Consider the following 14,031-nt stretch of genomic DNA (forward strand, 5'->3'; position numbering starts at 1 on the left):
AGAACCTTCCATCTCACATTTATGTCCTGCTGGGAAGTGGAACATCGGGCAGGGCTGCCAGCCCGCCATGTTCCAGAGGATTGTTCTGGGCAAACAGAGGTGGCTCCAACCACAGGTCTCATGTGGGTCAACTATGAGAGCAGAGAAATTGTGAGGGTCACAATTCAAGTAGGTGGCAGGATGGAGCCTGACTCAAGGAGAGAATACACAGTGTGGTGCAGCCTTTCCTCTTCGCCCTGAATTTCTCAATGAAGTGAGGAAGGAGGAGCAGAAGGGAAAGTTGGAGAAAGAAGATTATCAAGACTTTTAAACAGACAGTTCTATTGTTGTGGATTAATAATTCATAAAGAGTTATGAGTGGGACTTCCCTGGCAGTCCAATGGTTAAGACTTTGCCTTCCAATGCACAGGGCGTGGGTTCAATCCCTGGATGGGGAACTAAGATCCCATTAGGATTTCAGCATATGAATTTGAGCAGACACAAACATTCAGACCACAGCATTGAAAGATTACTTGTGTGTACACTCCAATAAGATGAAAGAGGAATACAACAGAGAGGAAGTCATGGGATTAAAACATATTAGAAATAAATATGCAATTAAAATAAAAAAAACATGGCAGCAGCTGTGGTGCATACCTGGAAGACAATGAGGCAACATTAAACCATTAAAAAATGATATGTTTTAAGAAATTGGATGATCATCATATGGTAATGAGCATATATATTTCTACTGTCAATTAGTTAAAAAAGAAAAGCAAATAGAAACCCCAGGAAAAACAAAAATCAGAGGGAAACTCTTAATCCAAATAAGAAGCAACCTATATTAAGGCATAGTTGTGAGAAACTGATTAGGTTAAGGAAAGGGGATTCATTTGATTTTGACTTTTGAACATTCCCTTCAGTGGTTCAGGATTATTTTCTTCCTTACTTGATTCTTCAGTAGATAATTTTAATATATTTACAGAATTATAAAAGCTGCCTATTGATCTTCAATTTTTAGAATAAATTTTTAGACAAAGTATGAAAGGCTTAATTTTGGTTTCAGAATAGAATATAACTATTGCAAACCCAATAAATGTAAAAAGGAATGGGGCAGTGATGGCAGAAGACAGAAGGTGAAGGATGTGGGGAGAAAGGGTGGGGGAAAGAGTAGAGGGACTGTTTCTTCAGTTGCATAGTGACAAATCAAGGGGAACACTGTCCAAAATTATGAAGGTGAGAAGAGACTGTGAGAGGATAAGTTAGCACAAATCTCTGTTCAGGAGTCAGTAAATACTGTAGAGAGTTGATAAATCAAGAAACTGAGGCATAAGCATATTATTTAGTATTTTGTGGCAACCACCAGAATAACTAAAATCAGAATTGGCTAAAGTTGGTTAGCATAGGGAGTGGAACAGTGTAAGGAGGGGGAGAAGGAGATTTTTCACAGTGTTATATACTATTTAAATGTAATTTTCATCATGTGTCAGTATTACTTTAAAAGTAGAAATAATAATACTATTACCAAGTGTTGAAATTGGTGAAGAAAATAGACCCTCTTATACTCTGCAAGAGTGAAAATGAATTGGTCCAAACTTTTGAAAGAGCAATTTTGTAATATTAAAAAGAACCAGACTGTCCCTCAAGTAATAATATTGTGTAAGTCTCCAATCCACAAGGATACTGTTGAGTGGCAGCTGGCAAACCAAGAGGAGGCAGAAGGATACACAGAGGCTCTCCTTCATTGAACACGAGTGTGAACAGGTACACACACATGCTCATGTCCTGCCACGTCTCACATATTGACTCACTAAGACGGAAACATCAGCCGCCCAGGTTCTTAGAGTTCTCCCGTCTCCGGCTTTAATTCTTTATAGTGATCCTCACATGGAAAGCTGTCTCTAGAGGTTTCTCCATCCTCACATGACTCATCTTGGTTTACTGTTGTGGAAGCGACTACCTTGGGAGCTGGGACTTGTCCCTTCTGACAGAGTCTGAGGCTAACCACAGTGCTCTAAAGCCCGTGGACACTGGCCAGCCACTTGGAGGCATGCCCTTGAGTCTGCTTGGCTTCTCCTTGTGGTTGCTCAGAAGAGGCTCTGTTTGTATTCCAAATGTGGTCAGCCTATTAGAGAGGCAGTCCCCGTGGCCTGACATGCTCACTCTCCCTGTGTCATCACTGATGTTATGGGAAAGAGGACAGCATCGCCTTTGGACAGTCTTGGCAATGGCCGTCCAACTTGAGTAGGGAAGCCAGGTTCTTGCTGTGATTTGGTGATGAGGCTCCTGGGAAATACCTATGGTCAAAATACATTTTTGTAGAGCATAAGAGTTAATACATAATTACCCACAGAAACCCTTAATCTCTGTTTTTTTTGTTTGTTTGTTTGTTTGTTTTTTGCATTATGCGTGCCTCTCACTGTTGTGGCCTCTCCCATTGCGGAGCATAGGCTCCGGACACGCAGGCTCAGCGGCCATGGCTTACGGGCCTAGCCACTCCGCGGCATGTGGGATCTTCCCGGACTGGGGCACGAACCTGTGTCCCCTGCATCGGCAGGCGGACTCTCAACCACTGCGCCACCAGGGAAGCCCCTAATCTCTGTTTTTGATGAGGAAACTGATGCTCAGCAATGATAAGGCAATTGTCCATGATGATTCCACTAGAAAGTAGGAAAGTATGGATTAAGATCCAGATCTGATTCCTAATCTTTATTTTTTCATACTACTCTGTGAGATGTTTTTAGGACTTCTTAGTGTGATACTTGTTGGGATTAGACAAGAAGCTCTTTACTCTGCTTCAGAGTTTTGTAGAAAACCCTATACTGAATAGTGATATCCAACATCTCACTTTGTTGGGCTTTGGATTGGATCCTAAGTTCGCTACTTAATGACTGTGTGCCTTTGGTCATGTTCACACGACATCTCTGAGTTTTAGTTTCCTAACCTGTGAGATGGGGATAGCTATCTCCAAGAAAACCTCACCAGGTTGTTGTGAGGTTTAAATGACATAACGTACACCAGGCACTAAGTAGGAGCTCAAAGCAGTGGTGTTGATGGTGGTTTTCAACGTGTAGAGAATTATTTTGAGACATATTGGATACAATAAACAGCCTTTCAAAATTTCCGCTTCAGATAAGTTCCTAATTAGATACTCTCCTGTCTTCTAAGATGTCAACTCATCTTCACAAATAAACTTTAAAACTAGCTGGTTATACTACTTTGTAAAGATAATTTTGAGTTAGCAAACTCTCTTGCCAAAAACAACTGTAAAAGTCTTGTTATGTGCCAGATACTGAGCATCCAACACAGGCATAATGCAATCAGATGACAGCATCTCATTCTTTTTTGTCCACAAGAACGTGGTTTCTCAAGGAAGAATGAAAACTGTGTGCATGGTACGCAGGGTCATTTTCAATTCATGAGACAGCATCCTTTCTGTGTGGGAGAGAGGCATTTGTTAAGTGACTGCCAGCATCACAGGTGATCAGAGCATTTGTACTTGGTAAATTCATGCTTATCAGGTTCATAGGCAAACAGGTGGAGACTATTAATGACAGCTTTTGCACTTTGGAGAAAATGAATGTCAGATAAAACCATAGGCTGTGCTCTTCAAAGGAGGGTAGACAGGAGATGGGGAGGAAAGCAAGCATCTTGTCTGCAATGCGAGGACTGTGACAGTGGCCCCAGCCATCGGGGGGATGGAAAAGTTACGTCATTGCCTGTGAATTGGGGTAAGTCCACAAGGACACCAAATGCAGAGGAAGGGAGGGAGGTGAGGAGCAAAGGTACATGTGTAAAAAGGAAGATAGGTGCAGATCACTTAGGAGAGACTTGTGCTTGGTGGTAATATAAAGTGTCCACACCTAAATGTATACATGCTCTAGACCTAGGGTCCCTCTAGTGCAGTGAGGCTCACAGAGGGGCCTTGATTATGTGTCTGCTTGGGGGAACTCTGAGAAGTCAGGCCATCACAGGCCCTAGGGGTAAGAAGCTTACTTGCTTCTTAGAAGAAATGGTGATGGAATTGTAGGATTGGTCTTCAAAGTCTTGGTGTAAGGGATAGATATTAAGGCTGTACCAACCCCGAGTATGGAAGAAGAATAAGGGAGAAAGAGGGAATTTCTCTGGCAAGCTAGGAAATTCTCTCTGACTAATCGAATGTGTTGAAGGACATGAGTACTTTCAAATCCAAGTCAGTGAAAAATGCTTTGAGTAGGACTCACACTGGTCTTATTTTGCAGCACTTAAGAGACATGAGTTCATACATTTCAAATATTGAGAAAGTTAATACTTAAAGATGCAAGAGAAAAAAAGCATGAGTCAAAACTTCAGAGCAATAGAAGGGATGGGGGCAATTTTGCCCCCTCTCTCCTTCCAGGGGACATTTGACTTTTTTGGGTGTTACCTTGGTGGGGGGGAGGGCGATACTGGCATCTGGTGGGTTGAGGGGAGCTGCAGTGCTGCTAAATATCCTACAATGCACAGAACAGCTCCCAACCCCCAACAAAGAATTATTTGGCCCAAAATGTCGATAGTGCAGAGGTTGAGAAACCCTGGGTTAGAGTTATCATCCTTTATACCAAATGTGTCAACCATTAAACAATGTAACTCACTGAATGAAAACAAAAGAAAACAAAACAAAAAACACCACATGTGAGAACAGAGGCTTATGCTAGAGACAGAATAAGTCATGTGATTAATAAAGTCACTGTAAATGAGAAATCTTAGCTTTTCCTCATCAATCCTTTACCCTAAGCTTTTCAAATACGAAATAAGACGAATTTGATAGAAGCATATTTTTAAAAGCTGTACAAATTTTATAATGGCTTTGTTATAACTTTTAGACATATGTATTATTATTCTTTATCGTTTATAAATCACATGAATTGCCTCATTTAATGTTTATAATTTGGTATAATTATCTCAATTTTATAGACTTCTAGAGGTTACATTTGAGTTTTTCTGGACATCTGCTATGTGTCAGGCACTGTACTAGTTATTGTGGTTGTTACCCAGACAGATAAAAGCTTAGTCTTGAGAAGTTCAGAATCTCCTAGGGAGCACAGAGAAGTGATACATATAATAATAGACGTATAAACATAGCCATGGGAGAATGGGGGAGGGAACTGAAGTCATCTGCCAGAGGTTACAAAACTAGTAATTAGCAGATCTGGGGCTTGTCTTAAGGCCTGCTGAGTCTCAAGCAAGTCCTCTGTCTTGGCATAAAAATATAACCCCCTTAGCTTTTCCAGAGATGTAAAATGAAACCTGAAGAAAATCACTCAAACACATCCATAAATTACGGAGTTGGCAGAAGTATAGAAACACGGTTGAAAAGTCAAGAGTAGGATATTGAAAGGCAAGATAAGACCTTGCAGGACCGAAAAACAGAGGCTACTGGCTTCAAACCCACCCGTGCGTGGGCTGGTCTTGAGGTTTGTAAGTATTTTAGGACCCACGCCCCCGGGGAGGAGTGTGACTTTGAGTTGGAGGAGCAGGAAACAGAAATCACTTGCGGTTGGGCTAAGAAGTTCCCTCACACGCCACCAAGTGCCCCTTCCTCCCAGGAAGGGGGCAGCGGGGGTGAGGAGTTCTCCATTCAGGGAGAAGGCTTGAGGGGTGGGAGGAGCGGCCTGACGACGCAGGTAAATAGCGGGGAAGGCGCAGCCTGCTGCCTGCTGCCAGCTCGAGAGGCTTGCCTCCCACTGGTCAGCTCTTTCCCGGCTCGGAGGGAAATATGAAGCCACAGTCTACCTACAGTTATTTATCCTAATGACAAGCAAGAAGCTGATTGCAATGAAGCATCATTTCACAGCTGTTTGCTTCCGCTTCTACTTCCGGGGAGACGTACTTTGTGCCACCAGGCCTTGCTCAGCCGGCCCTGAGCCCCGAGCAGTCAGGCCGCGCTGCTCCTGTGGAGGAGGGCGGCCCGGCAGCCCCAGCGGCGGAAGCCGAGGGACTAAGTTATTCCCTTTGTCCTTTCAGGCAGAGACGGCGTCATGGCACCCGTGCCAATGACACAAAATACTCTGTCCACTCAGGCAAAGGCTTTGTCCCCAGGGGAAGGAGCGAGAGGTAAACGTGAAATCTGATTTGCCTGTGTCGTGTGGAACCACAAAATCTGGAAGTCATGGGCTCTCCTGCCTTCCCCTCCACTTCCTTGTCCCTGACTGACTTAACCTGGTTATTCTGACCTGTGCTCCACCATGAACACAGTTGATTGGACCAAAGCAAACACCTGACCTGGCTGGGCCAATCACAACCTTTCCTGGGAATTTGGAATGGGCCTCAGAGACACGGAACAAGTCTCACTACTATGGGTTATTCACCTTTGCTCTGTGTTGATATTGCCCAGGGAATTCTAAAAGCACACACACACGGGCGTGTGCGCGCACACACACACACACACACACACACACACACACACACACCCCTGATCTGTCTGTAGTACAGCGTGCTCTGCAGACCCTCCTAAGTGCAGCTAGGCACAAGTGCACGGAGAAGCAGACACAAAGGATGATGAGGTGGACCTTCAGAGAGAAACTGGAATGAGAAACCCTCGCTCTAGAAAGAGTAGACAGTGATCTCGACCCATGATAGTTTTCTATTTCTGGATTCCAAGCCCCCTCAGGCCTGGTTGTAGCTCTTGCCCTTGAATCCTCCTTTTAAAATGTTTCTTCTGAAGCTACTTCTAGTAGCTTCTATTATGTATAACAAAATGAAACTTCACCAAGGCTTTCTCACAACCCAGCCGACACTGGTCACCGCAACCTGCCTATTTTACCTCAGAAACCTCTCTTACATCTCATCTTTGTGCCCTTTTCAGTGGGGTTCTCATCCTTACCCTTCCTGAGTGGGCTTCCTGGCCTCTTCTCTCTCATCCAGCCTCCACATAAAACAGATCTGACCCACTCACCCCCAAACTTAGAGTCCTTCACTGGTTCCTCATTGCCTATTAAAAACAACAAAATAGTTCTATATAAATTGATCCGTAAACATATCTCCTATGTTACTAACTGGGGGAAAAATGCAGGTCAATACGTATAGGATCTTTTAAAATGTGATTTAAATTTGTATACATAAAAATACCTGCATAAATTTAGGAAAAAGGGAGGACATTTATTAAACTATTAGCAGAGGTTTCCTTGGTATGGTGATTTTGGATGGGCAAAGAGGAAATTTCCATTGTGTCATACTTTCTATAACATTAATAAAGGATGGGGAGTATAGGTAATTTTTAATCTTTTCTATTTTCCTCCAATATTTTTTTAAAACTTTCCAAGGTCCTTCACATTCTGCCCCCACCTACTTCCCAGTATCCCTCCCACTACTCTGTGTCCAGCTATTCTAAGCTTTTCATTCTTGCCCAAACTTAGGATCCCCTTTCATGTAACTGTGGCATTGCCTGTTCTGTGCCTTCTTCCTGAAATGCTGGTACTTCATTCTTCATCTGAAGTGCTTCTACTTTTTCTTTTGACCCAGCTCAAATATCACCTCCTCTGAGAAGGCTTCTTAGACTGATCCATCTCTATCCCATGTCAGAGTTAGCTGTTCTGTCCCAGTGACCCTTTGGTTCCTGCTTCTCTGTCTGCCGTTACACCACCAAACTGTGTTATGATTGATGAGGTCGCCTGATTGTCTCCCCAGTTTGAGGTGTGCTCCTTAGGTGAAGGTTGAGACTTATTCGTCTCTCTCTTCTGTATGTAGCACAGAGCTGGACTAGTAATGGCTGCACAGAAAAATCTTGGTTGGTTGAATAAATGAATGAGTGAATGAATGAATGGGTGAACAGGCTCTGCCACACAAGGTAGAGCCATGATGCAGTTGCAGCCTTCCCTACCTCTACCAGATAAAACTGACCAACTAGAACTCATCAGAATCCTGTTCCTGAGCCAGTCTTAAGCACAGAGCTATTGCTTTTCACCAGCCAGCTGGCTCAGTTACCAAGCTGGGATGGTAATCGTTAACATGACACTTTAAACATCATAAGATCAGTAGGAACGTGTTTCTAGTGGTTAGTGACTAAGAATAAAATCATGAGGCTATGCCTATTCTGAAAACTACGTGATGGACCAGAGCTGATTTCTGTGTAAGTACTCACTACTCCCTCTCTCCCAACATATAAAAAGAATTCTTTAATTGTACACTCCTGACTTCTCCCCCACTTCCAAAGAGGAAGGATCCTTGTTGCTGGGAGAGAAGCTAAGTCAAGCTATCTAACCCAGTTCTGGGGGAGGAGGAGAATGGAGGTGGAGGCAGAGAGTAGAGGAGTTTTCTTCAGGGATAGGAGGAGAGCCTCTCAGAGCACCTCTGAGCAAAGGAGACGGAAACGAAAATGTAGTAAATGTTTATGAGTTCCAATCTTTGTCTAGCTTCCATAATGACTTGCATGAGGGATGAGCAAAGACATTCCTTTTAATCTATTTTGGCTATTGTCCTGTGCTTCTGAAATGTGACACTGTCCCAAGGCCCACCCACAAGAGTTCAAGTTTTGTAAAAGGTATACCTATAAGTGGAGGAGAAGGGACTGCAAAAAGATCAAGCGTGTCTTTCACTCAGGGCTTTGCTAGCTCCACAGCTGGCTCTGCCAGAGAGAACACAGCCAGGGCAAGCAGAGGCAACAGAAGTCCCAGAGCTGGTAGTTATGGCTGTGGGCGAGGAGACATCCTGGACAGTGAGGCACTGCATCGTGGGGGAGGCGTGGAGGGCGACCCAAACAAGACACTTGTCCTCACCATTCCCTGGGACCCTTAATCCAGGGATGTCCAGGAGTCCGTGGGGATGACTGGAGGGAAAAACTGAAGGGAAACTCAGTCTGGAGCCAGGTTACAGCTTGATGTGGGTACCCTGGGACAGCCTGAAACTAGACAGGCTTCCGCCCCGACCAGGGATGCCCCAGGAGCTGCCAGACCACCACTGGGTCGTGGAGCTCACTACTGGCAGGTGGTGGCTCTGGGGGCAGACAGGGTTTCTAATACAGTAAGTACCCCACATACGAACGAGTTCCATGCCGAGAACGTGTTCCTAAGTCCAATTTGTTCGTAAGTCCAGCAAAGTTAGCCTAGGTACCCAGCTAACACAATCGGCTACATAGTACTGTACTACAACAGGTTTATAATACTTTTCACACAAATAATACATAAAAAACAAACACACACACAAAATAAAGAAAATATTTTTAATCTTACAGTACAGTACCTTGAAAAGTACAGTAGTACAGTACAACAGCTGGCATACAGGGGCTGGCATCGAGTGAACAGGCAAGAAGAGTTACTGACTGGAGGAGGGAGAGGAGGTGGGAGATGGTAGAGCTGAAGGATCGTCAGCAATAGGAGACCGAGGGCAAGCTGTATTTCACTCACGCCTGACACTGATGGCACAGGTTCTGGTTCCTTGCTGGATCAACTCTATCTACCCTCTTGAAAAAACGATCCAGTGATGTCTGGGTAGTAGCTCTTTTTTTCTTGTCATAGATGACAGTAAAGTGCACAAAAGCACAACCCCTTGTGGAGGATGCACGCACGTGACAATGTATGCCAGACACGTGAACTAGCTTACCTGATTGGACATGCAAATGCATGTTCGCATCTTTGAAAGTTTACAACTTGAATGTTCCCATGTGGGGGACTTACTGTATCTCAACAATAGTTTACTCAAAGAGAAACCACTGGAGACTGCCCTCAGCCCACACGCAGCCGGCTCCGTTATGGCGACCACAGCCCCAGCATCGTGATTAGTGGTGATGAACCAGGTTATGACCTAGATTTATTTTGTATACCTAATCATTATGCTGAGGATTTGGAAAAGGTATTTATTCCTCATGGACTAATTATAGACAGGACCGAATGGCTAGCTCGAGATGTGATGAAGGAGATGGGAGGCCGTCACATCCTGGCCCTTTGTGTGCTCAAGGAGAGCTATAAATTCTTTGCTGACCTGCTGGATTGCATCAAAGCACTGAACAGAAATAGTGATAGATCTATACCTATGACGGTAGATTTTATCAGACTGAAAAGCTACTGTCATGACCAGTCAACAGGTGACATAAAAGTAATTGGTGGAGATGATCTCTCAACTTTCACTGGAAAGAATGTCTTGATTGCTGAAGATATAATTGACACTGGCAGAACAACGCAAACCTTGCTTTCCTTGGCCAAGCAGCGTAATCCAAAGATGGTCAAGGTTGCAAGTGTGCTGGTGAATAGGACCCCTCAAAGTGTTGGATATAGACCAGACTTTGTTGGATTTGAAATTCCAGACAAGTTTGTTGTAGGATATGCCCTTGACTATAATAAATACTTCAGGGATTTGAATCATGTTTGTGTCATTAGCGAAACTGGAAAAGCAACATACAAAGCCTAAGATAAGAGTTCAAGTTGAATTTGGAAACATCTGGAGTCCCGTTGAAATCACCAGGAAAATTGTCAGATGTTCTAGTCCTGTGGCCAGCTGCTTAGTAGAGCTTATTGCAAGTATCTTCTAAGAATTTTATCTGTTTTGTAGTTTAGAAATGTCAGCTGCTGCATTCCCGAACTCTTTATCTGTACTGTGAGCCTACAGACTGTCAGTTCCCTTTGGGCGGATTGTTGTTTGACTTGTGAATGAAAAGTCTCTTCAACCACACCACCACTGAATGAAAATATTGAAATTGTATCTATAAGAAACATTTAAAGAAAAGAATATATTAGTTTTTTAATTGGTATTTGAATTTTTATATATTCAGGAAAGAACAGAAGTGATTGAATATTGTTAATTATACCACTGTGTGTTTTGAAAAGTAAGAAGCAGTCAGTTTCATATCAGTGACAGTATTTAGAGGTAACGTTATGTCAGATAAACCATCTATCCTGGAGTTATTTTAGTCGGTTTCAGCAGTATTAACTATTTTCCCGCTTGTTCAGATTATTTCTGGCGAATCTTTGTCAACGGTTCCTTTAAATACAGGTCAATAAGTTCCCAAAACCTACCACTTTTTGAAGTTTTCAGTGTAAAAATCCTTAAAATAAAGGCTGTCTCTTTAAAAGAAAAAAAAAAGAAAAAAAGAGAGAAACCTCTGGGATAGACACAGAATCTCCCCCAAAGTGGCTGCAGATCCTAAGATCAGAAGGAGAAGATTCTGGGTCAAGGCAAACATTGAAGAGACAGTAACACATATGGGTTAATTAGCTGTGGGGAGAGGAGCTCTTGATCATGGCAGCCGCTGTGGTCCAGGCTTATTACTGAAAAGCTGAGCTTGGGCTAGGGAATAGCGAAGGTAAAGCAAAGTAGCTTGTTTGAAGGGAGGCATCTTGGACGGGAAGCAGTGGGGTGCATTTGACTACAAAAGCCAGAAGGTCTGTGGTTGAGGCCTTGCCCACTGCTGACATGAGAATGTTCGGCACACAGTGTGCATTCATTCATGTATTCATTCTATAAAAACAGTAGGCACTTGCTATGTGCCAGGCAGCAGGCTAGGCACTGGGGACACCGGTAAGCAGGTAGACGTGGCCCCTGTCTTCATGGGGCTTACATTCTACTGGAGGAATCAGAATGTTGGTTGAGTCTGGATCCCTCACTGCTTGCCCCTTCTGGGAACCTCTTTCCTGTGGAATGGGCTTCAGCCAGTACTTTTATTTTATTTTTTAACATCTTTTTTGGAGTATAATTGCTTTACAATGGTGTGTTCATTGCTGCTGTATAGCAAAGTGAATCAGCTATACATATACATATATCCCCATATCTCCTCCCTCTTGCATCTCCCTCCCGCCCTCCGTATCCCACTCATCTAGGTGGTCACAAAGCACCGAGCTGATCTCCCTGTGCCATGCGGCTACCTCCCACTAGCTATCTATTTTACATTTGGTAGTGTATATATGTCCTTGCCACTCTCTCACTTTGTCCCAGCTTACCCTTCCCCCTCCCCATGTCCTCAAGTCCATTCTCTATGTCTGCATCTTTCTTCCTGTCCTACCCCTAGGTTCTTCAGAGCCATTTTTTTTTTTTAGATTCCATATATATGTGTTAGCATATGGTATTTGTTTTTCTCTTTCTGACTTAGTTCACTCTGTATGACAGACTCTAGGTCCAACCACCTCACTACAAATAACTCAATGTCATTTCTTTTCATGTCAGCCAGTACTTTTAGAAAGTGTTAGCTGGGAAGGGAAGACTCAGAACATCAAATTTTAGGACAGATAGGGAAGTAGAATTGGTCTGGCCACAACCATTTTCTCCAGAATAAGGGACTTGTGGAGAAGCTGAAGAGGCCCCACAATAAAGCCAGGAGATGGTTACAGCCTCCCTCCAGGCCTTCCCAGGAAAATCATCCAGGCCTACAACAGCAGCAAAGATAATCACAATTGGCATTTTAACAGTTCTTCTGATATCAGCAAGATACTCAACAGGTCATTTCTACAGACCCACTAGAAAGTCGGAAAAGAGGACCATAGGAGAAAAATGAAAAGAGCTGTGATGATCAATTGTAAAGGTAAAAACACTATAGTGGTGATTTAATTAAGGCTATCTATTTATCCATCTACATACCAGTTCTTTCCCCTCTCTACAGAGAACTGTTTAAAATACAATATATTTCTGTCGTGGTGGGAATATTTTAAGTAAGACATAGGAATGGACTTCCTGACTCTAAGAATTGTTAGGTGCCAACCAAGTAGAGGATTACAGAATGAAATCAGCTTTCTTACATTTGAGAGAACACACTTGTAGATAAAGTAACCAAAACTGGCCCATATGAATGCTTGTTATCTGATTCTATCCTTCAAGGCCCAGTCTCAATGATTATTATCTATGGTATGTAAGCAAGACTTGACACCTGCAGGCTGAAGGAGGCTCAATCCCACTTGAAGTCTCTGCTCTCGAGTCTCCCTTTGGGCCTCCAGCCCATCTTCCATCTTCCCCATCAGCTCACTGCCCAAGAGGCTGACCTTCAGGAGCTGTGTGAGTACCGCTTGCCCTGGGCTTCACTTGGATTCAGCCAGTGGGAAGCACTGGCAGGGCGTCCTCCAAATAAGCTGGAGAAAATCGAGGTGGAGTATCCCTTCAACCCCCATCCTGATGGTTTGACACCTGCTAGGTTCCTTCATTGAGGCTATAGCTCCCGTTGGGTGGCCTTTCCTCCAGCTACAGTTCTCACCGGGTTCAGGGACATGCTCCCCCATCACACCTTCATGCCTACAGGTGGTAACAGACTGTTGCCAACCCTGGACTTCCCTCAACCCTGCTCAGACCTTTGTAAAGAGTCCTTTAACAAGCCCTCCCTTAGTCAGCCCTTTGAGTGTATGTGCTGTCTGTCTCCAGCTGGAGTTCTGACTCATACACTCTCTGAATCGGACATGAGGAATTTCTGAAATTTCATTCAACATTTATTTTAACAAAAGTGTTTTGAGCAACTACTTTATACAAATGATAAATGCTGAAAGACTTAATAATATCTAAACATTTTTGAGTGTCTGGTATGTGCCAGCTAATGGACTAAGCAATTTATATAATTTAATCATCACGATAATCTTGTGATGATGTGTTTTTAAACCTCTTTTCAGGTATGGAAACCAGTGTTTGTTATAAATAAGTACCTTGACTGAGGCTACATCCCCAGTAAGTAGAGGAGGCAGGATTCATACCCAGATGGGTTTCATTTTTAAACTTATACTTTAAACTTCTTCTTTTTATGGTCTCTTATATACAGTGATAATTATGATAGGGTATTCAGGGAAAAAACAGAGGAGGAGGGAGGACCTCATGTACTAATTGCATACAGAAAACTAGGCTCTTTTTTCAAACTTGAAGACTAGTAGGAGGGCAAACCTACACAGACAGGATGAATGAAATGATAAAATGTTTGGATGAGATGTTTATCAGGTGAACTAGGGGTGGGAGAAGACGATTATGGAGGGGTGAGTATTATGTGCAGTGATAGGCAGTGATATGTTTAGCAGGTGGTCTCCATCCTCCCCAAAAGCCTGGTTTACAGTGTTTGTCAGTCTCTGTGGCATAAATACTCCCACAATGGCCAATGTCAAGCTACCAGTATGGCATCACTGAATGGCACATGGGGAA

General features: G+C 43.4%; 1 protein-coding gene across 1 annotated transcript; it reads left to right on the forward strand.

The window, feature by feature from the left end:
• The first annotated feature begins 8,623 nt into the window (after positions 1 to 8,623).
• On the forward strand, positions 8,624 to 10,444 carry LOC132515498 (hypoxanthine-guanine phosphoribosyltransferase-like). The gene is made up of 2 exons (XM_060141905.1): positions 8,624 to 8,653; positions 9,628 to 10,444. The coding sequence occupies exons 1-2, from the start codon at positions 8,624 to 8,626 to the stop codon at positions 10,339 to 10,341; spliced, it is 744 nt and encodes a 247-aa protein (XP_059997888.1). The 3' UTR covers positions 10,342 to 10,444.
• Positions 10,445 to 14,031: the final 3,587 nt, after the last annotated feature.

The sequence above is a fragment of the Lagenorhynchus albirostris genome, chromosome 2 (genome assembly GCF_949774975.1).
Source record: "Lagenorhynchus albirostris chromosome 2, mLagAlb1.1, whole genome shotgun sequence".
Lineage (NCBI taxonomy): Eukaryota > Metazoa > Chordata > Mammalia > Artiodactyla > Delphinidae > Lagenorhynchus > Lagenorhynchus albirostris.

Coding starts and splice junctions, on each gene's coding strand:
- LOC132515498 (XM_060141905.1), top strand. CDS start 8,624: ATGGCTGTGGGCGAGGAGACATCCTGGACA. Junction 8,654..9,627: donor GCGAGGAGACATCCTGGACA/GTGAGGCACTGC, acceptor TCTCAACAATAG/TTTACTCAAAGAGAAACCAC.